At 48.1% G+C, this 25,847-nt stretch overlaps 4 protein-coding genes across 4 annotated transcripts; 1 reads left to right on the top strand and 3 right to left on the bottom strand.

The window, feature by feature from the left end:
• Positions 1–2,010: 2,010 nt before the first annotated feature.
• Positions 2,011–3,821, bottom strand: PtA15_1A332 (uncharacterized protein; the record flags this gene model as incomplete). The annotated part of the gene is made up of 6 exons (XM_053165349.1): positions 2,011–2,014; positions 2,264–2,518; positions 2,602–2,893; positions 3,030–3,158; positions 3,232–3,509; positions 3,583–3,821. 6 exons carry the CDS (start codon positions 3,819–3,821, stop codon positions 2,011–2,013), a joined length of 1,197 nt encoding a protein of 398 aa, XP_053016549.1.
• Positions 3,822–19,059: 15,238 nt separating this feature from the next.
• PtA15_1A331 (uncharacterized protein) lies at positions 19,060–20,201 on the top strand (the record flags this gene model as incomplete). Its single annotated transcript, XM_053165348.1, has 3 exons — positions 19,060–19,414; positions 19,513–19,546; positions 19,640–20,201. 3 exons carry the CDS (start codon positions 19,060–19,062, stop codon positions 20,199–20,201), a joined length of 951 nt encoding a protein of 316 aa, XP_053016548.1.
• Positions 20,202–21,937: 1,736 nt separating this feature from the next.
• PtA15_1A330 (uncharacterized protein) lies at positions 21,938–24,306 on the bottom strand (the record flags this gene model as incomplete). The annotated part of the gene is made up of 2 exons (XM_053165347.1): positions 21,938–23,492; positions 23,549–24,306. 2 exons carry the CDS (start codon positions 24,304–24,306, stop codon positions 21,938–21,940), a joined length of 2,313 nt encoding a protein of 770 aa, XP_053016547.1.
• Positions 24,307–24,562: 256 nt separating this feature from the next.
• On the bottom strand, positions 24,563–25,257 carry PtA15_1A329 (uncharacterized protein; the record flags this gene model as incomplete). Its single annotated transcript, XM_053165345.1, has 2 exons — positions 24,563–24,815; positions 25,184–25,257. The coding sequence occupies 2 exons, from the start codon at positions 25,255–25,257 to the stop codon at positions 24,563–24,565; spliced, it is 327 nt and encodes a 108-aa protein (XP_053016546.1).
• Positions 25,258–25,847: the final 590 nt, after the last annotated feature.

Below are 25,847 nucleotides of genomic sequence, written 5' to 3'. Positions count from 1 at the left end.
TTTGGCACACTCCTACTAACAGAGTGTGCTTTGGCACACTCCTACCGGCGGGTGCCGGGTGCGGGTGCGGGTGTTAAGAATTTGCAAAATTTCAGGCGGGTACCCGCACCCGCGGTGGGTAACCGGGTGCAAGAGGCCATCTCTAATTAGCTGTAATTTGCAGCTAAACATGCACTTTTTTCTCATCCAATTTGTAGCTGTAATTGTAGCTGAGTTTCTCCTACACTGTAATATTAGCTTAGTGGCCGCAAAAACTGCTAAATTACAAAGCTACAAAGCTCACTGTAGGGTAATATGTGCGGCCTTGTTTGAGAGGCTGGAGGTCCAGACCTCTTCCTCATCCTGAAATCTACTATATAGGATCCAGAACCCCCAGATCTCATCTTCCTCTCCACAGATTCGGTCATAACAAGTACTAACATTCTTCCAACAACATAGTAACAGGGCTGTAGCAAGATTTGCTAGCCATCAACACATGGTCCTGTAGTACAGTTTAGAACAGCGGTCCGGTCCAAGTGCTTTTGAAAGCATAAATCCTCATCTGCCATTTGGACACCACATTATACATTGCAAGTGGGTCCTCTTTCTGGGTGTTAATGGCTTAGGCCAACCCAAGAACTGCCAGGTTGCAGGTTGGGTTCAGGCAGATATTGAGAGCAAATCACAAGACCCAAACCCATCCAACCCAACTTATAAACTTATCAGGTTGGATCTGGGAGGCATATTTGCAAATCTACCCCAACCCAAGATGACACAATTGGGTTGGGTTCAGGCACTGTTTTTGGGCCCAAACCAAACCAATTCACGTCATGATCTGGGGCTGAAAGAGCATGGTCTCCCACTTGACCACTCTGTTTGCAATATCACATATGTTCCCAAATCACAGGTCAGCACCAGGGCAAGCCAGCTGGCATTATTGCATGGTCATAGACAGTGGTTGCTGGATCCTGACACTGTGTTGGGTTGATGATAGGTGCAAAGTTGGCTCCATTTGACTCCATACAAGATGGTTTCATGATCCCAATGGATCTTGACATGTGGGTGTGACAGGGTGGAGTTTGGAGGGTTTTGATGCACAAGCTCCAGTGGCCAAGCCTGCCTGGCTCAGCCAGAGAATGGAAGGGCATGGTAAGTCACATCCATCAGTGCCCCGCTAATCTCTTAAGGGGCTATAGTTTTTCAAGGGCAGTGCTGTCAGAGTCCTACTGGAGTTTCCCCAGATGTTACTGAATGTCACTCAACACCTATTCCCCTCATTTTTTTCATGTTGCCAGGAGTCATGGACCATGGTCAACTGTCCAGGTTGGTACTTGAATGTTTTCTGACACAGTGTCTGCAACACTCCTTTGTCTTTTATTCGTGTATGTAGTATAGAGCTGGTTGGGTCCAACATCTGGCATTGCCAGTCAATCAGATATCAAACTGATTGTGGCAGCTATCAGCCGCGCAGGCTTTGCAGGAACCTGTCCCGCTGTGTAGAGGAGCAAAGAGCAACCAGAGCAAGCAAGTGTTTCTTTTTTAGGAAGAGCAAGCAAGGGTGAAAGCGCTGCGCTTCAAAAAGCGCAGCGCAGGGTGAAGCACAGCGGTTTTGGTGGCCGCTGCGCTGCGCTGAAAGTAGCGGCCCCGCTCGCTGCGCTACCGCTTTTTGGGTCTGGCAAGAAGCGGGGAACCGCTACTTTCAGCGGTAGCGCAGCGGAACCATTGCTGCGCTACCGCTTTTTGACCTGGCCGCGCAGCGCTCCCCCGCTGCCAGCCAAAAAAGCGCAGCGCAGAGCAAAGCGCAGCTGTTCTGGTGGCCGGTGCTGAAAGGAGCGGCCCCGTCCGCTGCGCTACCGCTTTTTGGGTCGGGGAAAAAGCGGGCCCCCGCTATTTTCAGCGGTAGCGCAGCGGGACTGGCGCTGCGCTACCGCTTTTTGGGCTGACCGCGCAGCGGTTCCCCGCTGCGCTGCGCTAAAAGACCGCTTTTTTGTAGCGCAGCGCAGCGTTTCAGCCTTGGAGCAAGGAGATTTTTTATCTAAGACGGGGATCATAGAACAAGTCAGTGAGAAAGTAGCGAATAAAGAAGCCCAAGAAGAAGTTAGAGAAGACTTGAAAGCCGAGGATCGTCGAAGAGAGTTGAAGTTCGTTGAGGTTGGGGAGCCAGATGAGGGTGAGGTTGAGGAGAGTGAGGTTAGAACAAGCGATGATACTTGTCTCTTTATTTCTGGCCAGCTTGATCAATCGCAGAGCTTCGAGAACTCCCAAGACCTTAGCCTTGACCGACTTGTCCGAAAGCGGAAACTCAAAGATCACCATGGATGGTCGTAAGGTGTTTGTGTGCGGATCTCGGGACGGCAAGCGGTGGCGAGAAATCGGCAGTATGCCGAAGAGTTGCGGAGTGGAGTAGAGGAAGTTTAGGATCTGAGGGATGAAGAACAAGAGTAATGTTTTCGAGAAATGGCCGAGGATTCCGACGACTGCAAAGGCCATTCCAGCGAAATAACAGAACGTATCTCCGACGAAAGCCCTAGCAGGATACCTTTTGTTGCCGAAGGAGAAGGCGTGTCGTCAGGGTGTGCGTATGTATGGGACTGAGGGGTTGAGGTTGGGGGATTGACTGACCAATTGTACTTGATGAGTGCGAGCATGACAGCCAAGAGAGGCATCATCAAGCACAGCGAGAACAGATGGCGATCTTCGAGCTGTTTGGATCCGTTGGCGAAGCCGAATGTGAGCCGATGGGGCAGCCCGAACTCGGCGAGGTCGAGATGGATGTAGAGCAGATCGTTGCAGATGATCGACAGACAGATGATGATCGATTGGCCCACTTCGACCCCGTTGATCCCCGCTAGAATGTTGATACTGTTCGTACAAAACGTCGACAACATCGACATATATATGTAATATAACGGCCCTTCAGCACCCACCCATCGTCCCACATTTATTTGTAAGACTCTCTTTCTCTTTCTGTAGAACCTAGTTGAAGAAAATGCGGGGGTTTTTTTTTTTGAAGAAGAAGAAGAAAAGAAGCAAGGAGGGGAGAAGGTTACCTATGCTTATTAATCCATTGATTTTCTCGACTCCAAGAAAAGCTCGGAGACCAAAGATATGCGGAACAATGATATCCGTACTACCAGCAGAGGCGGCATAAACGGTGAGAAGAGGAACCGAAGCGATGACTACAGCCGATCCCAAAAAAAATGAAAAGAAGTCAGTGATCATGGGAGAGGAAGAGAGAGAGGGGGCACGAACTAGGTATTGGCAGTTTAAATCTCCAGCGGATATCGAAAACATCATCGAGGAAGCCCAGGAAGACGGCGGAGAGGAGGGAGAGGATACTAGCCAGATTTGCGGTAAGACTGTTGAGCGGGAACGGGGGCCGAATCGGGCCCTGATCACTGGCGCTGGTGAACGCGGTCGAGCCGGGAAGGAAGCTCTCCGGCAAGAGATGGGTGTAGTACGGAATCGGCACAAATAGACATAGCGTTAATACGTAGACGCTTCCAGCGATCAGGCCTGTGGATTCTGGGCTGTCCGGTTCCAAGCACTGCATAGGTCAGCAGGCAGTCTTGCGGGAGAGAGAGAGGGGATAGCGCGACGCACATGAACTGCTGGCTGTCTAGTTTTGATTTTGGTTTTGGTTTTGGAGGAGGAGAGGTTGCTGGTGTTGATGTTGGGTTGGTGAGGAAGCCGCCGCCGCCGGTTGAGGTTCCCTTGAGGAGGTCTTTGCCCCTGAGGCCGGCGCTGATGAGCGTGGCTGAGAGGGTGGGGATGAGTGAGCTGGTGAGGAAGTAGCCGGCGAGCGAGAAGCCGAAGGAGGCCAGCAGGGTGATCGCAGACATCGTCGGTGTCAGGATTTGGGTTTAAACTCAAACCAGAGGAAGCGCAAGGAGCACAACCCTAAACCCGCAAGGGGGCAAGGTGAGCCCGCGCAACCTTCAGGTCCGTGCATATGCATGTGACTCCCAGGCAGAGGACTAAGCTTTAGCTGTCGCCTCTGCTCCTTCCCCTTCAGCCACGTCAGCAAACGACGAAGTGCCCAAGAGACCCAAGCAAACCAAATCACCTTCAAGGTAACCAGGAATGCTGGGATCTTCATAGCTAGGTCAAGTGATGCTGACAGGAAGATCTCCTCTGTTACAGCACGCTTGCTTCCGATGCCAGCCAAGACCAATTTGGTCCCAGCCTCAGTGATAGGATCACCTGCCCTTCCACAGCGGGTAAGACCATCGCTGCAGAGTCTTCTAGAGATGTTGGGTGCTGAATGTGTGTCTTATGACCCAACAGACAACAGCAGCCCCGAAAGTCTTGCAACTTGTATCGGCAAGCGTTAAGCATAAAGCTGAACAAGCCCGTGTAAGAGAAACTGGATTTCTCTAGCTTCCCAACTGGGTCGCCCAGACATTGACAATGATTGCAGTTCTCCCCTCCAGACGACTCTGTCCCAACCACAGCCGCGTGGTCTCAGCTGCACTGCAGTCCTTTCTGTTCCTTTCTCTACTATCTCATCTCTATACCAGAGCCGGACCGGGATCCGCTCTTAGGTATCTATTGTTTTCTTCACATTATCTACGTCTCTGAGACTGTTAGATTGACCCTTATCTGACCAAGTAATTCCTCTTAGTTGTGTGAAATCTTTCAGTCAGCTGCTCGCCGCTTCTCCCGCTGGCTGTCTGATAGTGCGCATCCAGCTGGATGTCACATTCCCTGTCACAGCACAATCAAATATCCAAAACTGATTCACAATTCAGATGAAGAGGAAGTATTTATGTTGGGAATTCTGCTGGCACTCTAACTGGTGCTCAAAACAAGGAACATTTTTCTAAAGTGCTATTGTGAGCCCCGTTATTACAACATGATGTAATTGCGTCTACTTGTTTTTATCTATGTGTGATTTTTTTCATTTCATGTGATTTAGGACAGATGTTATCTAATATTACTGAGACACATTGATAGAGAAGGCCGGATCACGATGCCTTTGCGTATATCTCGGTGATTGCTTCTTGCTTTGAAGTTTGTTGAAATCAAGTGTGTATCTTTGCCTTCATTTGACTATTTATCAATGCACCAACTCTTGTATAACTTGAGAAAATCTATAAACAAACACTAACTGCGAGGCAAGGACGGGTAAGACCTACAATCCTTATTAAAAGTAGAAGCTCCTTTCCAAATGAGAAAAATTGAAGAGTTGCCCCACTCCTCTTGAGGCTCAATACCAACCAAAAATCATCATCCCTCAACGCACTACTCTTAAAGCTCAATTTGGCACACTCCTCCTAACAGAGTGTGCTTTGGCACACTCCTCCTAACAGAGTGTGCTTTGGCACACTCCTATGAGGGAGTGTGCTTTGGCACACTCCTATGAGGGAGTGTGCTTTGGCACACTCCTATGAGGGAGTGTGCTTTGGCACACTCCTATGAGGGAGTGTGCTTTGGCACACTCCTATGAGGGAGTGTGCTTTGGCACACTCCTATGAGGGAGTGTGCTTTGGCACACTCCTATGAGGGAGTGTGCTTTGGCACACTCCTATGAGGGAGTGTGCTTTGGCACACTCCTATGAGGGAGTGTGCTTTGGCACACTCCTATGAGGGAGTGTGCTTTGGCACACTCCTATGAGGGAGTGTGCTTTGGCACACTCCTATGAGGGAGTGTGCTTTGGCACACTCCTATGAGGGAGTGTGCTTTGGCACACTCCTATGATGGAGTATGCTTTGGCACACTCCTATGATGGAGTATGCTTTGGCACACTCCTATGATGGAGTATGCTTTGGCACACTCCTATGATGGAGTATGCTTTGGCACACTCCTATGAAAGAGTGTGCTCTGGCACACTCCTATGACAGAGTGTGCTTTGGCACACTCCTATGACAGAGTGTGCTTTGGCACACTCCTATGACAGAGTGTGCTTTGGCACACTCCTATGACAGAGTGTGCTTTGGTACACTCCTATGACAGAGTGTGCTTTGGTACACTCCTATGACAGAGTGTGTGTTGAATTTCTGTCTTTCCACTCATCCCTAAAACCCCTTCACTTTCTCCTCACACCATCTCCACCTACTTTATCCTCCTCTACGGGCTTGTTTTCAGATCAAAGATATTCTACACTTATGAGTCCACATATTATGGTCTGCTTTTATTTAGTGGTCATGTTTGCTCACCGTACTAGCCTTGTTGACTTTGCTCCTTGCCTAGATTAGTTTGTCAAACTTTCCCAAATCCTTTGACTTATCCTCTTGTGTGCGCACTCTCTGCTGGGGATATTGATGTACCTTTTGACATGTTACAATGAGTTGAGAAGTTTCTTATTCATTATCATTTTTTATTCATTTTTCTCTCACCCACAAGTTGATGCCATGTACATAGTCTATATAACCATAGCCTAGTCCAGAGTAATGAACTCATTGGTTCTCTCCCTCCTTTTCCGCCCTTGAGCCGATCCAGTGAGAAAATCCTCCTCTTACTGTCCAGCATATTCTTGCCGCATCTCCGCCCCCTTTTTGGGTTCTCCGGTCGAAAACTCAACAGTGTGCTTTGGCACACTCCTATGACAGAGTGTCCTTTGGCACACTCCTATGACAGAGTGTGCCTTGGCACACTCCTATCACGGTGCCTTGGCACACTCCTATCACCAAGTGTGCTCTTGTCTTGCACACTCCTACTAACAGAGTGTGCTTTGGCACACTCCTACTAACAGAGTGTGCTTTGGCACACTCCTACTAACAGAGTGTGCTTTGGCACACTCCTACTAACAGAGTGTGCTTTGGCACACTCCTACTAACAGAGTGTGCTTTGGCACACTCCTACTAACAGAGTGTGCTTTGGCACACTCCTACTAACAGAGTGTGCTTTGGCACACTCCTACTAACAGAGTGTGCTTTGGCACACTCCTACTAACAGAGTGTGCTTTGGCACACTCCTACTAACAGAGTGTGCTTTGGCACACTCCTACTAACAGAGTGTGCTTTGGCACACTCCTACTAACAGAGTGTGCTTTGGCACACTCCTACTAACAGAGTGTGCTTTGGCACACTCCTACTAACAGAGTGTGCTTTGGCACACTCCTACTAACAGAGTTTTCTTTGGCACACTCCTATTTCACAGCGGCAACCAGGTACAAATGCAAGAACCAATATCTCCGAAGCTAAAGCATCAGCTGATCAACTAACACATTCCCATGACATCATAAACCACTTGTTGGCCAGTCAATTCACAATCCAACCAGCCACCATTTTCCGGCCTCAATGTTTACTTCCCCTGGACCCTCACTGGAGACAAGGAGGAAAGGGGCGAGTTGGGACGAGGCCGGAGCCTTTGGAGCTTTCTAGTTCCAACGTATACTGGATTTCAGGGGGCTAGCCAGTAGAGAGAAGGCTCCAAGTTCTCTGTAAGTACAACTAGAGGAAGGGGAAAGGCTTACCTAGCCAGTAGAGAGAAGGGTCCAAGTTCTCTGCTGGACTAGGAGTGAAGAGAGGCAAGACTAAGTACAAGATGCTTATCTAATCATGTGATAGTCCTTGTGAAACCACACTGAAGGTGGGGGTTTACACCCTCCCACCTGTCATGCCAGCCTTCCAACCAAAGCTGCAGGCTCAACATGAAGAAAACCAACATCTCATCAACACACCTCTGGATGATCTTGACGGCTGAGTGGCCAATATCTGAGAAATTCAGACTAATAAAAATTGATTTCAGTTAAAATGATAGAAAAGGAAAAATTCAATGAGAATTATTTTTGGGGCCGGCTTTATGCACTCCAAATATTTATTACATGCACTCCGGAAAAAGGAGTGAACTGGTGTCTACTCCAATAAATCTTGGAGTGAACAAAGATTCACTCCAAAAGTGGAGTGTACAACTGTACACTCCAATAGATACTGGAGTGTACTACTGTACACTCCAATAAATACTGGAGTGTACTACTGTACACTCCAATGAATACTGGAGTGTACTACTGTACACTCCAATAAATACTGGAGTGTACTAATGTACACTCCAATAAATACTGGAGTGTACTAATGTACACTCCAATAAATACTGGAGTGTACTAATGTACACTCCAATAAATACTGGAGTGTACTAATGTACACTCCAATAAATACTGGAGTGTACTAATGTACACTCCAATAAATACTGGAGTGTACTAATGTACACTCCAATAAATACTGGAGTGTACTAATGTACACTCCAATAAATACTGGAGTGTACTACTGTACACTCCAATAAATACTGGAGTGTACTACTGTACACTCCAATAAATACTGGATTTTACACCTATTTTCAATACATGCATGCACTCCAAGCAACAACAAAGTCATTCTTTGACCTTTGGAGATCCTGCCTCCCCCCTACAGACAACTTCCACCACACTCGCATTCCTCTCCTTAAGACTAGGCCCCAAATATTCCAGTGAGTCTGAGCCTATTTATCTGCTCTTTTTCAATGGGAATCACTGCCCCCACTTTTTTGGAGTGCCCAGTGGTCCACACTCCAAAAGAAAACATGGAGTGGGTTGAACTCCACTCCACAGTTTGAGTGCCTAATTTTATACTTCATTTTTGGAGTGCAAAAGTTTTCACTCCAATAAATATTGGAGTGAACTTCTGAACACTCCAATTTATTCCACTTTTGGAGTGAACAAAGGTTCACTCCAAATATATTTAGTAATATAGGCTTCCTGAAACAGGTATAGTTGCTTGTCCCCAATCCAAGCCACCTTGACGCCAAGGAGATGCTTCAATTCGCCGATGTCTTCCATCTTGAAGCGGGCCGAGATCAAGTCTTTGAATCACTGAACATCCGGGCTGACAATTACCATATCATCCATGTATACATGCACGAAGCACACCCACGACGGCGAGTTGCTTATGAATAAAGAAGGGTCAGCCGGCGAAGGTTTGAAATTGATGGATTTGAAAAATTCAGCTAGAGCCGAATACCACACCCTCGGAGCTTGCCTAAGACCATAGATTTCTTTCTTCAAACGGAGACAGTGACCAGGAGGAGCCCGCAGATAGACTTCTTCTTCCAAATGTCCGTTCAGAAACGCATTTTTGACGTCCATCTGGTGAACTTGATACCCACGGGATAAACCAACCGTTACTACCGTGCAAAGTGCAGCAAATCGTCCGGTCGGCGTGTAGGTGTGGAGTATGTCTTCTGCAGCTTGCAGCAAACCCTGCGCGCACAATCTGGCTTTGAATTTTGAAACTAAGCCGTCTTCGTTGAGCTTTTTCCTGAACACCCAGATTGTACCAAGAAGTTCGTGATCGCGAGGTATTCAAACTATTTCCCATACACCTAGATTGGCCATGGCAGACAACTCCAGATTGATTGCCAATCTCCATTCTTCAGCTTCTCCAGATGCCATTGCTTGGTTGTAAGTTTGAGGAACTCCGACCGAAACATAAGCTACCGCATGAATGTTGGGATCTGGAAGAAGATGATCTAGCATCAACCCATCCAGTTGGTCAAAGATGCACAAGTTAGCGCGGCGCCTACGGTGCTCAATGATATTTGATTCATCAATGGCCGACGATATGTCCTTTGGGGCTTTATCAGGAGCAAGAACTATATCCCAGCCGGGCTGAGGCCTGGACTGAGTGCTGGTGACTGGAGAAGCCGGGACTGGTGGTTCTTGATGGTTATTGCTGGATGATCCAATTAAGTCCTGCGGATTGAAATCATCTGAGTTTGACTCTGACGTAGCTTCTTCTTGAACTTCCGCAACTTCTTCAGTTTGAGGGATGAGAGTAGTATGTTTGAGTTCTTCAAATTCAGCTATGTCAACCGTTTTGGATTCATCGGATGTATCAGCTGAGGAGAGAAGGGAGACTCCTGGGAAGTCTGCTTTGTCAAAGGAGACGTCATGGCAGCGCTCAACCTTCCCTCCTGGGAGAAGAATGCGCCAGTTATGCATTCCCAGCTGATACCCAACCATAATACCACGTTTAGCAGTATTGCCAAACTTGCCAATCCTTAGTTTCTTTGGTATATTCACGTACGCCTTACATCCAAACAGGCGTAATCTTGAAGTATCAAACGGGTAGTCGAACCAGAGCTCATGTGGGGTCTTCCACTGCAATTTCCGAGTAGGAGTGATGTTTTCCAGAAATACTGCTGTGGAGACCGCTTCGCCCCAATACTTTGCCGGTAGATTAGCTTGTTTGAGGAGTGCACGGGCCTTTTTGCTTGTAGTTTGATTTCCCCGCTCAGCGATGGCATTCTGCTGAGGGGTGTAAGGGGCCGTCACATGAATTGATACGCCCTTTGACTTCAAGAATACCGTAAACTTGCTTGAGTTGAATTCACCTCCTCCATCAAAGATCACGTTCTTAATCGGCCGACCATGAAAGGTTGTAACATTATTGTAATATTCAATAAATTTCGAAAATGTATCAGACTTGGATGACAAAAGGAAGACATGACGATAGCGTGTAAACCAGTCCGTGATTTTAAAATAGTACTGGTTTCCGCCGAATGAGGAAGGGGTGATCTTTCCGCTCAGGTCCATGTAGACCGATTCAAGCGGATGAGTAGCTGGGGGAATGTGAGAAGGGAATACAAGCCGATGCGATTTGGACATAGCGCATGAGTCGCATTTGATGGACAGATTAGAGATTCCAAACATCCTCCTCAGTGCCTCGTTGCTGCAGTGACCGGCGCGTCTATGAAGAAGATCGACGTCAGTGAGCGTTGAGATTTGAGCCAAGGAACTTGAAGATGACTGACCTTTGCTAGTGGTCGTTAAATGAACCATACAGGTTCCTCCGGAGATCGATGTCTTGAGAATTACTTCTCCATCTCTGACGAGTATGAAGGAGTTGTTGCTGGTTCTCTTGATTTCACAGCCTCGCTCATACAAGCGACCCAGACTTATTAGCGTCGCGCTTAATCCAGGAACGTGAAGGGCCTTCAACGGGATGATTTTCTTGTTTTTGGCGATGATGTTGACGAATCCGCTTCCTTTCACTTGAAGCGTGTTTCCATCTGCCAGCTCGACTTGACTAGTTTTTGCTCGATAATCTTTGAACAAGGTCTTGTTGGTAAAAATATGATGAGAAGCTCCACTATCGAGGTAACACATGTTCGGTGTGTTGATGGCTGCGAAAGCTTTGATGGTACAGCGTAATCCGTTCCCGGTTGATCTAGAATCACCGCTGTCTGAGTCTTCATCTGCCTGAGCTTTCTTCGCGCTCTTTGAGGACTTGCCGAGTTGCCAGCAGTCTTTTTCAGCATGATCTGCTTTTGGATTGTGTTTACCTCCTGAGCAGTATTCTCGCTTGGCTTTGCCCTTCTTTTTCAAGGAGGCGGCCATGGCGGTGTCTTTGGTTTTGATGGTAACCGAGGTGAGCTTAGCATTTTGACAAGTATTGTCAAGTGCCTTGATGACTTGTTCAATGGTCAGTGGTCGTTGAGCATAGAGCAAATCTCTTGCAGTCGCATACTTGTCTGGAAGCTTGAGTACGATTGTTTCTGCAATGTACGTCTCTTTGATGTCAAGGTTGGGTCCGGTAAATTTCATCCCCGCCGAAGTCATCAACTTGATGTGCTGGTTGACGCTGTCAAGGTAAGTGGCCAGGTCGTTCTTGTAGGGTGACGCTAGGAACTCATTATAAACCTTGGATTGATTGCCCTTGGTTTTAGCCTTGTAATGGTCGGTGAGGAGTTTCCACAGCTCGACCGGGTTCTCTTCGTTGGTGTCAGTAACAAATCAATTGAAGTTACTGATTCCCATATGAGAGAGGAGAATACCGGCCGTTTTCAATTGGTTGAGATTGAACTGAACCAGACCGGCTGCATCGGTACCAGCAGGTGCTACTGAGGCCGTCAAGTACGATTTGAATCCCAGCTGCTGACAGTATCCCAGGATCTTCTGTTTCCAAGTTGGAAAGTCGACTTTCAAGAGATCGGGGATAGTGGTCTTGGATTCAGACATTGCAGGGTTGGGTATTCGTCGTGTGATTTGAAAAGCGCGTCCTTAGAGTAAGGACTCTGGGCTCATAACCTATAGAAAGGAGAGGCGCAGAAGGTCTTTACGAAGACCAGCGAGAGAAGTGAGCACACGACACAAGCTACTTGAGGAAAGACCAGCGAGCACACCTTTACAAAGACCAGCAAGAGAAGTGAGCACACGACACAAGCTACTTGAGGAAAGACCAGCGAGCACACCTATTGTGCGAGATGAGTTGGAAACAACAATGAGTGATTGAATGGATTTCATGAGAGTGAAATGAAAGAAACAGAAAAGAAAACAATGAACCTTTACGAAGACCAGCGAGAGAAGTGAGCACACGACACAAGCTACTTGAGGAAAGACCAGCAAGCACACCTATTGTGCAAGATGAGTTGGAAACAACGATGAGTGATTGAATGAAGAAAAGAAATAGAGAGCGGTACACAATGACTATTTAAAACAACATTCAACTAGGTTTCATCTAGGTTTACAACTCAATCTATCACTACATGACCGGTTGATGAGTATGCTACTACTGAGGAACTCAAATATATAGCCCACTTTTGGAGTGAAACTTTTCTCACTCCAAAATTTATTGGAGTAGACACAAGTTCACTCCTTTTTTGGAGTGCATGTAGTAAATATTTGGAGTGCATAAAGCCGGCCCCTTAATTTATGTCACTGGTTTTTACTCTCAGTGATCAGGCCGCAAATATTGCTGGCGCTCCAGTTTTCAGGATCCAGGGAGGTCTCAGCCATCAGATTGGCCCCATTCAACCTGAAATTTTTGCTCAGATTTTTGTTGTCAGGGAATGAGGTTTGGAGGAAGCGGAGCACCGTAGAGAATGTGCTTTAGGAGCCTGTGCTAATCAGACCACAAGGAATCATGTGGATGCTAAATCATCCTAAAGCTGCAATCTTTCATGTATGCTGTGAGAATGAAAGCTGGTTAGTTGGTGAAGAATTTCCGCTAACCGCCTCCTTCAAGAATATTGATGTCCTGGCTGTGTGATTGTTGGTAACTTGGCTCTGCACTGCTAATTTCCGCTAGCCTTCAGCGCTCCTCTACTGAGCCTGATCTATAGCGTAATAATCCGCAAGTGAATAAAGCTCCGCACTTTGTAAGCACAAAATCCGCAAGTATCTCTCGAATAAGAATAAGAACACAGATAATCTCCTAATAACTCTAGTACCTCTGTAGTTGTAAGTACAATGATGAGTAATCCGTAAGATGATAGGATAATAGGATAAAGAAAGGAAAAAGAGAAAACCCTCAGCCACCCCCCATCCTTCCCTCCACGCTTGTCACCGTTCCCACCCGATCCCGCACGCCTGACACTTTCCCGCACTAGTCCTCCAGCTCCGCCTGCTATCCCGCTTGTCACTCTCCCAGACTCCGCTCCTCTCCAACGCTTGTCCTCCCACCGTCCTCTGTCTAGCCCCCGTCAGTCGTTCTCTCGCCACCACCTTCACCCCGGTTCCACCCGCTGGTGGAACCCGCTCCGGCTGTCATGGCTCACCCGCTGACGCGCCGCTGCTACCAGTCCACGTGTGTAGTCCCGCCGCAGTCCAGCCCTGTCTTTTCCGCTCCAATCTGAACACCCAATCCGAAATCCGCAATCCGTGCATTCCAGTCCGCGCGTGACTTTCCGTAAGCTTTTCCTAGCGTGCTTTCCTGACCTCATCCTCAGTGCTTATGTCACCGGAATGCACTCTGCCTGAGCGGCTTTGTGCATTCCCCGCCCGCGCTATCCCCACGTGGACATTCTACCGCGCTCGCCTATATAAATCACCACAATGCTCACAACCCTTACGCAAAACTGTACAGGATGGCTGGCAATATTTTCAAAAGTGACTGAACTGGTTCAAACAAAATCAAGCAGTAATCAAAGCTCAAATGTATTCTGGCCTGGTAGAAGCTATAGGGAAGAAGGTACCTATTCATTCAAGGAAAATGTTTGCTTGGGGCTAGGGGGCTTATGCCAAGATAGCAATATAGGGCCAATAGCACTACCTGGAGTGAAGCTGGAGTTGTACGCGCTACTGGTTGATTGCACAATCAGGAGAATGTATTGGTGCTTTTGAGATATCAATTCAAAGACAAGACTAGATGTTGGAGCATACACAAATTATCCAGAAGAGTGATGTATCTTGACACCATTAAACAAGGACTCAAATTTCATCAATAGGCAAATGCTTAACACTCTCCATGGGGATGAAATGCTATCAACCTCTGTTGACAGGCCAAATGAAGATTTTATGGAAACTTTAAACCCAGAAGGCTTCGCCAGAATCAACTTCCACGGGTTTCCGGACCACCTCCTCAAACTCAAACCAGGATGTCAAATTTTTTTATTGCGGAATCTAAGCATTGACAAAGGCCTATGTAATAGCACAAGATTACTGCTTCTAAAGGTTCGGCCAAATGCTCTTGAAGCTAGGATTTTGACCGGACCTCTACAAGGAAAGTAAGTCACAATCTCACAAATAACCCTTTTTCACAAGGGGGATTCATATGTTAAAATTTCTTTCTACTGGTATCAATTTCCTGTTGCTCTAGCTTTTGCCATGACTATTAATAAATGTCAAGGGCAAAGCATGAGACAAGTGGCATTTGCCATTGGTCCTACATAATTAGGTGTTTGGCCATGGCCAATTGTATGTTGGCTTATCTTGTGAACGTGATGTGGGGAATCTGTTAGTAGTACAACTTTCAGAGGGTCAAAATGATAGGGCTGTAAGTGTTGTCAAGAAATCCGCATTTTTGCAATTTTCTTGTACTATTATGTGAACTGAAATGAGATACTTGTATAATAATTTAGAGTCAGTGGAAATTAATTGATAACATGAAAATTTAGGCGGCGCAGCTGCCTCTGAACTCTAGTATGGCAAATAGGGCATGTAGTTCTGCATCTTCAATGAAAAATGTTTACCAGATACACTCCATTTATTGTATTTGTTTCAGCGTTAATACTGGGAGTGAAGTCCCCGGAGAGCCCCTACCAAGCCGACATATGTCACACGTATCCAGACATTTTTTTGCAAAATGCTCCTGATGTAATTCAGCGGATAGGTATCCAAATTGATTTTTTGTCCCAAGATGATCCTGATGTGGTTGGTATCTTTTTGGCATTTCCTGGAAACAAAAACCAAATAAACATGGGCTCAACTCCGCTCAACTCGCTGGTTGAGGTGCTTTCAAAGTTAGGACCAGCACTATTTTCTCCAATCTGGGTTTGGTTTGCCTGATAGGATTTGAAAAACTCAGGGCCCAATATCTCCCTGGCCGCTTCCACCGCATCGTCTTCATATCTTTCCACAGTTACACCAGGAAAAAAAAGTAGTCACTTGATGGCAAGTGACATGACACAGCTTTGTTTCCAGCTCCAACACTGCTCCAATGCTGCTCCTCTGCACCAACACATCTAGGGCTCAAATGATAGGTGTCAGGATCAAAGCACTCAATGTGAAAAAACCAGATGATGCTCAGCTTTGACCCTGGCCCAGCTGATTCTCAGCTTTTACCCTGGCTCAGCTGATACTCAGTTTTTCCCCTGGCCCAGCTGATGCTCAGCTTTGGAACTGGCCACCTGATGATCATCTTTGGCCCTGGCACAGCTGATGCTCAGCCTTGGCCGTGGCTCAGCTGATGCTCATCTTTGGCCCTAGCCTAGCTTATTTTCAGCTCTGATCCTGTCCAAGCTGATTCCCATCTTTTTACCTGGCCTAGCTCAGCTGATACTCAGCAAGCTGAGCATCAGCTGGCCAGCTGGCCCAGGACTGGGTCAAAGCCCAGTGTCAGCTGGGACAGGACTAGGAAAAGGCTGAGCAAAGACTCTTACAAAGCTGAGCATCAGCTGCACCAGGAATAGTACAAAGCTGAGCATCACCTGGGAAATGACTGGTCAAAAGGCTTTATTCCAATTCTGAGAGTGACCTGCGCAAAAAAGCTGAGTAATTATGAGCGGCAAAAAAGCTGATTATGAGCTGGGTACCAAAGCTGAGTATCAGCTGGACAGAACTGAGTATCAGTTAGGCTCATCAAAAACTGAACAGGACCTCCTTGGCAAATTTTGGAAGTTGAGGAGATGGGTGGGAGATTGGGGTAGATAGTGGATAGATATTGGATAGATGGTGGGTAGCTGGCTGGAGCTGGTGTGATGTCACTTGTCATCAACTGACTATTTTATTTTCCTGGTGTTAGCATGTATGAAAACTTGAAACTCCCGCTTCCACCAGAGTTTTGGGTCTCATGATACAGCGATGTCAGTAATGCCCGTACGTTTTCCAATGATATGTTGGTATGTATCCAAATTTCAAGTGTTTGGGCCCGTCTTGCTGGCCAAACCACAGCTTGGGTTGCTTTCTATTTACACACTCCTCCTTGCCAGTGGTAGTGCTATTGAGGCATATAGAGACGAGCATACTCTCATGCGCCGTGCTGCGGACTTAGACCAATTAGGTTTGAACTCAGATGATGATACTCATCAACCCTAAGTGTTACTGTAGTGTTTCCGTCTACCTAGCTTGTAGTTGTTTTCACTCTTTTCACTTCATTGTATTCATCATCAAACTCATTCAAACATCATCCTCACTCGGTTCTAGGTATGATCTTGTCTCATCACCTTTGTTCTCATGTTCTCACCTCATCCTTGTTCTTGTCTTAGGTGTGCTCCCACCTCGCTTGTGTTGTCGCTTCAGTGTCATCCCACTCACAGCTTCTTGCTGCTTTAGGTCAGTATATCGGTTGTTGTTTTCAATCTTTTCACTTCATTGTATTCAGCATCAAACTCATTCAAACATCATCCTCACTTGGTTCTAGGTGTGCTCCCACCTCGCTCATGTTGTCGCTTCAGTGTCATCCCACTCACAGCTTCTTGCTGCTTTAGGTGTGCTCCCTAGCTTAACTAAGCCTCTCAAACGGAGGGTCCGGGGGACCCCGCCCGGAGGACTCTCCGTAGGAGACGCTTATAAATAATGTCTGCAGGCTGGCAGACAAAGGAAGGATTTTCAATCCTAAAAACACAAAAACACAATTTAAAATTCACCAAAATATGTACAAGAAAAACTGAATAGACAGTTTTCTTGGCAGTACTGATGGGCACCCTCCCCCAAGTTTATGAGGCATAAACTCCAAAACTGATTGAAGGAATCCGTTTTGGAGGTCAAAGGAATCCTGGAGGATATTCCATTGCACTGAAGATCCAATTTTGGATTTTCTGATAATATGCACAATTGAATATCCTATCTGCAACAATTGGGTGGCTACAGGTGTAGGATCTGCAGATATCTGCAGGCTTGTGAATCCAATATCCACAAGGCATGATGGTTGTAATTCCTTGGTTTACATTCCTTTGTGTTTTTTTTATTTTTAAAACATTAGTACAGCAAAAATGATAAGGATTGGGGAGATGAGACCAGCGCCATTTGAAAGCTGAGATTGAGAAGTGTAATTTGGCTCTGGGGCAGGTCCATAGGAGCTGAGGGGGAGGCTGGGTGATGCTAAGTATTTTTCCTCCAGCCATTGGTGATTTCTTTCTCAGCCAAAATTTTGACTTTGTGCACAAGTCCCTCCCTGCAGGAGGGGCCGCTTCGCCGAACTTAACACAAGCGTACCCTCCTCGGGGGAGCGTAGCGACCTCTGAAGGAGGGAATTGCCTCTAAAGTCGCATGTCTGGCCCTACAGGATCGAGACAAATGGCAGGGAGGACCCTACGCTCCCCCATTTTCCCCAATATCACCCTCTAGACTTCCGAATCTCTCCTTGCCTTTGGCACCATTACAATCACCAGCTTCTTAGCTTATTTTCCCCCACTTCAAACTCCCCCATATCCATCCCCCCTTGTAAGAAATGTCCTGTAAATGTTGTTACATGGTGGATTTCTGTACCCAATCCCCCCCTTCGAGCCTGCGCGGGCTCAGGGAATTTCAAATTTTGCGCTCAAAAACCGCTGGATCACCTCTCCAGAACCACTTCACAGTAGGTGGAGTGGGCTAGTAATTATGTGTGTCAGCTAGGTAAAAAACTCTGAAATTGAAGCTGAGATTGCAGGCTACAAGTCTGTCTCCTCAGATTTTTTTCAAACTAAAAACTACATTTTTAAAAACATTTTGAAAAGAAAATATGTGTTTTTATGCCAGAAATTCTCGAGTCTGTAGGGCCAGTGGTGTGACTTTAGAGGTAAGCCTCTCCTTCGCAGACGCTTCGCGCCTCCTTGGAGAGGCTTTGTTAAGCTCGCCGCTTCGCGGCCAGCCACAGCGAGCCTCCCACCAGGGGGGACTTGTGTCAAGTTAGGTGTGCTCCCACCTCGCTCGTGTCGTCGCTTCAGTGTCATCCCACTCACAGCTTCTTGCTGCTTTAGTTGCACTCCCCTTTGTCGCGCATTAAGTGCCCCCAAGCCTCCCTACTCTTCATTTTCAGTATTCGAAATTGGGATCCCCAGTTGTGAACTCGCCCACGGATCGCGTTAGATCGCGTTTCTTTTCGTGTTGGGCCGATAGCCGAGAGTCGGGAAGCCCAGCGGCTGCGCCTCTCTGCCGCGCAGTTATCTGGTGTAAGCAGATCCTTTTGTTTTTACAATAACCCCAGTACATACAGCATTCATCAGCTCTCCCCATTTAACTTCGTTTATAGCTTTGTTTGCTCAGATTTTGTACTCCGTGAGTCTGCTTGTAGAAGAACAGGCTATAAAGATTGGATGCAAATATTTAAGCGAAGTCGCTTGGGAGACAATCAAGTCTCAGGCAACTAATACATATATAGATACATAGCTGGTCTTGATCAATCGGAGAGTGGCTCAATTCAAGGTGTTTTATATATCGACTATAGGATGACGCAGAAATTTACAAGTAATTTGGGCAGGATTGGGCATCTGATGTGTACAAAGCGTGACACAGGCGCAATCAGTCAGGATTCGAAATAGCGAGAGTCAGAAATTGATGACTAATTAAACGCTTTACCTTTTTCTACCAAGTCAGGTGTGTGCATTCATAGCACCGCTGCTCGAGCGCTTTGAGAACGAATTGGCCTTGATTGTAAATTTTAATCGTGTCTGTCGGCTTGACATTACAAATTTGTGAACATCCGTTCGCCCGATAAACATGTCGGCCAGCTGCTGTTGGGTGAATGAGTGTTTGGTCAGAGAGTCGGATATGGTCCCCCGACACCCCTTGGGATCACGCAATCGGTCTCTCAAGTTTGCACCGCTGTGCACACACGCCCAGGTCTTGGAGGATCCAAGAGGGCTGCCCCAAGGGCTTTCATCGTGGATACCTGGGGGTGGCTCTGCTGTTCTTGCAGATATTTAAAGACCAGCTCTTCTGTGCCAGATACCGTTCTCCAGGCACATTCCACCCACAACTGCCTACAGCCTTCCAACAGTTGGCCAGCCTGCTCTTAAAGCTTTCTTCGCGTCCTTCTCGACCGAACCCGAAAAACAAAATGTTGAAACTAAAATACTTGATCTTGGCTTGTGTGCTGAGTGAGTTTCTTTGATCTTCACTGCTCTGTGACAGTTGACCATTCTGCAAGACTTCTGACAGCATTTGTTTTCCTGTTCTTCCAATTGGATCTCTGTAGTTCTCGAAACCTATGGGCTCCATGAGCGCGCAGTGTGAGTACCTCAGATTCCTTCGCAGAGCATGATTTATTTCGCGGTCTAGAACAGCCACCATTGAAAAGTCAACTTGATTTCTACTATTTTTAGGACGACATCGCCCCAAAACTCCAGACGAGCTATCCAACTGTCGCCCAGGGATTATCAGAAGGACGATGCCAAGGATTATTCCGCAAAAGACCCCAAGTATAGTGCGCCGAAGCCTCCCCCCCACAAGGAAAAGCCCGAGCCGCCCAAGTATGGCAATCCAAAGCCCCCACCACCTCATGACAAGCCCCCACCCCCACCCCCGCCCCACCATAAGCCCCCACCGCCCCCACCGCATAAACCTCCGCCCCCGCCACCGCATCATAAGCCCCCGCCCCCACCGCATAAACCCCCGCCCCCACCGCATAAGCCCCCACCACCCCCGCCACCCCACCACAAGCCCCCACCACACCAGAAACCCCCACCACCCCCACCGCACAAGCCCCCGCCACCCCCGCCACCCCACGACAAGCCTCCACCACCGCCACCTCACAAACCTAAGGATCCCAAGTACGGCGCTCCGAAGCCCCCACCCTCGCCTCCACCTCAGAAGCCGAAGGAGCCCGGATACGGTCACAAGAAACCACCTCACAAGGAAGAACCAGACGAAGATTCGCACAAGTAGTCGAACAGTCATTTTGCAGGCCACCGCAGAAAACCCGGCTCCAATGTTGAAGAACTTGTGGCTCTCTCCTCAACTTTCATTTATATCAAGTGTGAACCTGGGTGGCTCTTTTTTCTCTTTTTCTATTGATCTCTATCCTACCCACTCAGAATGACTCGGCCAGCATGTATTATATTGATCCTTGGACTATCTATTGCTGAATTTCAAAGATCCACTCAGACCGTAAAAATGTGTCTCGATTTTTCCTTGTTATGACCAAACTATCCACCTAACAAGTTGTCTTGAAAAACCCCCTGTCTGATTTCTTTTTTCTCTTGAGAGAAGGTTACCTTTCGGGGGAAAAAATGTTTACATAAATTTTTAATCAAAGGCCGTGCCTGTTGTTTACTCGAAAGACTCCTGAGCGAAGACGAAAGGGAGAGGGAGAGATCGAGAGAAAAAACGCAATTATTGACCAGGCTTGGTTCCTGGCCAATTGTCGGCGAAAGCCTCGGAAAAACCCCGCGGTATGCCTCTGCACCCCAACCTGGGTTAAATTAATAACCCAACGGCGATAACCCACGTGATTGTTGATTGTGGTGGTTTACGGTGGTGCCGATTTCACAAGAGCAAACGCTCACACATTAGACACATGCTCTAGTGTCTAGTGAGCTCGAGGGTAACCAAGCTATTGGGTGATAATTAGGTGGTTAGGAATGCTGAGAGAGAAATGAGCGTGGATATTTTGACAATAAGAATGCTTGCCATCAGTGTCAGTATAATTTGCATACGGAAGACAGCAATTGGGGTTCCGATGAGTTCCTTCTCCACTTCGATCTGATTTGTTCATATTTTTACGTCGTGCGACGTACGGCGGGTGTCGGGGGCTTTGATCTGGTCCCGGCACCATTCATGAAGCCTCGCACTCAGCTGGATATGAGGCCAGGAGTGACCGGCCACGGAAGATTGTTTGGTGCACAAGCCATACTTCTTGCTCCGATTTGACGGCTTGCTGGAGGGAACGAGCCCGGCCGAGCTTACCGAATCCTCGCCGGGGAGGCGCGATTGGGAGGTCGCTAGGCGGGAGTGACTTGTGTGAAGTTCGGAGCTCGGCGTGTTCTCAGATTCAGACCTTTTCTCATACTTTTCCCGACCAGACATCAAGCAAGTGTTACATAGAAATGTATTTCTCTCAAAACATTTCAGCAGGCGCTATTACCATTGTCCAAGTTACCGAGAAGTGCTTTTGTAGCTACACTCATCATGGCAACTACCATGGTATATCGAAGACATTGTTTCATTTCGTTGTGAGAAGGAGACTAGAAAACAATCAGGTACGTGAGAGATGGAAAAAAGGAGAGAAAACGAAAAACAGGGCCAGACAGTTAATGTATAAGGATGATGAATTATGGTTGGATATGGGTCAATTTGTAGAGTTTGTATATATATACGTATGTGTACGTGTGAATGGATGGAAATGGAGGTCTTTATGTGAATATATGATGGCGCGGAAGTGTGCCAGAGGAATGGGAGGATCTGAATTGAACATGTAGATGGGGCGGAAGGACAATCCACAAATCACAAAAAAATGATGGATGATGGATGGAGGAACGATATCTATCGGGTGGTTGGGGCCGGTCGAGAGGGCAAATGAGAGCTGATAAAAATAGGGCACATATGGACGGGCTCGATACAAATTTCTCTTTTCCACAACATGGGTGACGTCACGCAGCGTCAGCGAGGGGGAGAAGGTCCCCTTAGGCAACCAAGACTTGAATGGAGAGCAGTAAAAGATTGACCCATTCGACATCGTCAGCAGCGCGGGAATCGGGGGTCTGACCGGTAGAGTGGTCCGACGAGCCTTTGGACGAAGTGGGCGAAAGGCCGTCGGAGGTTGTCTCGAGGATTTTCTGGCGAAGGCGCTGGATCCGACGGACCTCTTGGGCCATCTCGTGAGCAACCTCGGGAAGCCAGCGCTCGGCGGCGACGAAGCCCTTCAACTCTTCTTGGTAATCCGCCCAGCTGATGCCCCATACTTCGTGAGGCAGTCTGAAGCCAGCTTCCTTGGAGATCCGCGAGCCGATAAGATGCAACAGGATGAACGGCGGAAGCTCTTTCAATGCTAGCGTTAAGGTCGGACAAGCGGGCTGAGTGTCACCCGCCTTGCGAGTAGCCAGGGACAAGCTCAGGGTCGTCGAAGCGTCTGTGCATGCAATCAAGCTGCTGCGTAAGCGGTCTGGAAGAAGAAGAGCCGAGGCGACGAGCTGGAGTGCCGAGAGAGCCTCCAAGGCTTCGTTCATGGCCTCTCGAACCAAGTCGCCGTCATCTCCCGGGTTGACCGAAAAGCCTTGAGCACACAGCTCACACTGGCCGGTGCAGCTCGAGGGACTGTTGCCGGAACGGGGATCGAGCCCGGCAATATCCTTCACAAAGTCGCTAATCGCCACTGCAAACACCTTGAGGTTCTGAACCAGTTCCTGATGCAGGGTAACATCGGACTTCAATGGTGGTGATGGCGAACGTTTGACGGGGTGCAATATGTGTCTAGCACCTCTGAGGCCCAGTGCTGAGGAATAGCTGTCGATGAGATGGGCGGACGGGGTAGCAGGTGATACACGAGAGTGTTGCGAGTTCGGAGTCGGGAGAGGAAATGCGCAAGTGGCGAAGACGAGCATGCCTTTCCATACCGCCTGGGTAGCGACACTGACCATCCAACGATGACTTTCAGCTCCACAAGCCAATTTGATCATCAAAACTTTCCGGACGCCTTCCAACAAATTGATCAGCTCGCGCAGAGGCTCGTGCGGATGGGCAGTCGTCATCCAAGTCCCGTAACCGCCGAGCGATGGAATTGTACGGCTGAGAGAGAGATGCCCTTTGGCCGCTGGGACGGTACTGGATTCCACTGATTGATACTTTAAGATGCAGCTGGTAACTTGCTTCTTGATCTCTAGGACGTACGGGCCCATGAATTGCTGAATGATGGCGTCCATCTTCGATAAAAACGGCGCCAAGCCATCGCGCAGCACTTTCTTGACCTCAGGGCCCCATTCATTTGTTTTCAAGATCCCACGGATCAACGAGTATGCTGCCCAGGCGCACCGTACAACTTCAATGTTATAGCGCAATGCGACCGGCAACGAATGATCCGCATCTTTGATCGACTTGGGAACATACAGGGCAGAGCTGTCACTGGCTGGCAATATGAGAAGAGAGCCGAGTCTTCCAGCGAAAACCGTAAGGGCAGGAATGGCGGCGGTCCGAAAGAGCGAGCGAAAAATGTACGAATCACAACTACAAACTTCCAACTCACTGTTGATTCGGTCAGCAAATGAGCAGCACAGTTAAGCTGGCTGTAAAACACTTACTGCCTCAAGGCCTCGACGACTTCAACAGCAGCACTTGGTTTCGGTGCCCCCCTGCCGTTCCAAACAGGACTATTTTCAATAGATGAAGGAAAGACTTGGTCGATCAAGTCCCGAAGACGAGTCCCAACTTTACTAACGTAGCTGGCTTCAAGTTGATGCAAGGCGATCGGATTGGCAGGTGCAGGAACTAAGCCGCTGGGGCAAACGGTTGGGGGACTTTGGGGCACAGAGCTGAGGGGAGTCGGATTGCGGGAGAGGGCTGCGCTCTGTTTGCCAGAGACGGTACGTAGGCTCGAGATCAAATGCTTGTGCGTAGTGGGCTGAGGGCCGACTGGAGTGGTGTGACCATTGGTAAGTGACGCCGTTGGGGTTGAGGACGCCAAAGCTTGAACCTTAGAAGGTATGGTAAGTTTGTTGGAGCTGAACGTAGATGCTTTCGTGACTGGTTGACCCGATGTCGGATTTTCATTGTTACCGTTCCACGACACTTTGAGGTTGATGGGATGGGCCGAGTTGAACTTTGCGTCAGCTGGAGGAAGGGGGGAGCCGTAAGGCTTTGAGCGACTTGAGTGCTTGGAAAGGACAAGCTGGTCATCCGATAAATAATAGTCTTCATTGCAGGTCGGTCGTCGGACCAAGTTGGGGACGGCAGCATGCTCGGTGGGAGATTGGAGGGTGTCATTAGTGGCTCGGGATGCTGCGGGTTGGGAGGAAGGGCGTGAAAGAGAGAGTTGTGCAAAGCTCTTGATGGCCACCATCTTTAAGGATTATAAAATCTGCGAAAGAACGTCTGATTAAGTCACAGTATTCACGATAGCGCAGGAGGTCGCGAGCTTACCAGGTCCGAAAGTGAAGCGGCAAGATAGCGTCCTGAATAACAATCAGGGAGATAAACGATAAGGTCCTTCGTCTTTGAGATGTGCCGAGATTTGAAGATGATTGGTGCTAGTCAGTGGCAAAAAGCGTTGCGAGGGTGTTTAGAGAGACGAAGATCGATCCCAAGACAATATCGATCTAGAGGCGTGGGGAGAATGTGACTGGGTGAAGGCCTGCGGAGAAGTAGGCTGGGAATACTCTTGGAAGGGAGATAAAGAAGCCGAGAGCAGATCCAAAGGAGCCTTTCATTGATGTTGGTGGTGGTTGAAGGGCGGCCAGACTGATCAGCTGTGATCCAAGAGGCGAGCTGAGGATAGGGTTAACGAGGGTGGCGGAAGGGCAGCGAGTTTGAAAGGTAGCTGGTTGGTAGGATGAGCTTGGTGCAAAGAGGCTGGTAGGGGGAGATAGAATCAATGTCAGCAAGGCGAGATCAAGACGGAATTGGTTGTTGAGCCAACATATGTAACAGACAAAGACAGATCGGTTGAGGATGTTGTGATTGGAATCAGAAGACAAGGCTACGAATGAGACAGTGGGATGGGTCTGATGGGTAGCAGGTCTCTCTGTTTTTGGGAGGCGAACGAACAGATAGGAGTGATGGTCAGATAACAGCTACGACCTGGAGAGTGACCACTAAGAGCTGGTTAATGAAATTAAGCTTATCGGATCAACCGGAACATTCAAGGACTTCAAGACGATACACAGAAGAGAGAAAAGGGTGATGGTTTTCCTCCCAAGAAAAAGAGCTGTGCGATTTACCTGCCTCCGATTGTCTCAGGGTTGACTGCCCAGACGGTGTCTTGGTTGGAGCTAAATAGATCTGTCCTGCTCATTCGGTTCGGGACGGCTCACAGGTTCGAGTCGGTTATGATGAGCTTGAGGGGGAGAACGAGAGGAGGAAAGAGGAGAGATACAAAGGTTGGCTGGATTGGTGCTTAGATCTACGGAGTATGTAGTCACTAGGGGAGGCTGACTAGGTAAGGACGGGTGAGAGAGATGATGGTAGGGAGGAGGGCGAGTCGTGCTAACAACTCAGTGGGTGTTGTTGTCGGGACTACGCTGGGTGAAACGCAGACAGGCTATTTAACAATTTCCTTTTCCTTTGCGACTCGGGTGGTGCTCGGCTTGTTTCGTGCTTTTCTCTTGCTTGAAGCGGTTGGCGGCAGGAAAAGGGACGAGCCAGAGGAGAATGGGTTGGGAAGATGCGGAGGAGCCGTGACAGCAGCGTGACAGGCACACTCTGATACACTCCACCTTCCGATCCCGCGGTTGGACAGAAAGCAAAACAAGGTTTGGGGATCTGGCTGTGCTTCATCAGTACATAAGGGACGAAGGTCTCATCTGTGCATGCGCATCCCCTCAGATCAGCTATCTCCTGTACATACATAAAAATAAATCGGCGCAAAGATTGGCCATGTGACAT

The sequence above is a fragment of the Puccinia triticina genome, chromosome 1A, assembly GCF_026914185.1.
Source record: "Puccinia triticina chromosome 1A, complete sequence".
Classification (NCBI taxonomy): Eukaryota; Fungi; Basidiomycota; class Pucciniomycetes; order Pucciniales; family Pucciniaceae; genus Puccinia; species Puccinia triticina.
Note: the sequence above shows the minus strand (reverse complement) of the source record. Positions and strands in the feature narration are given on the sequence as shown.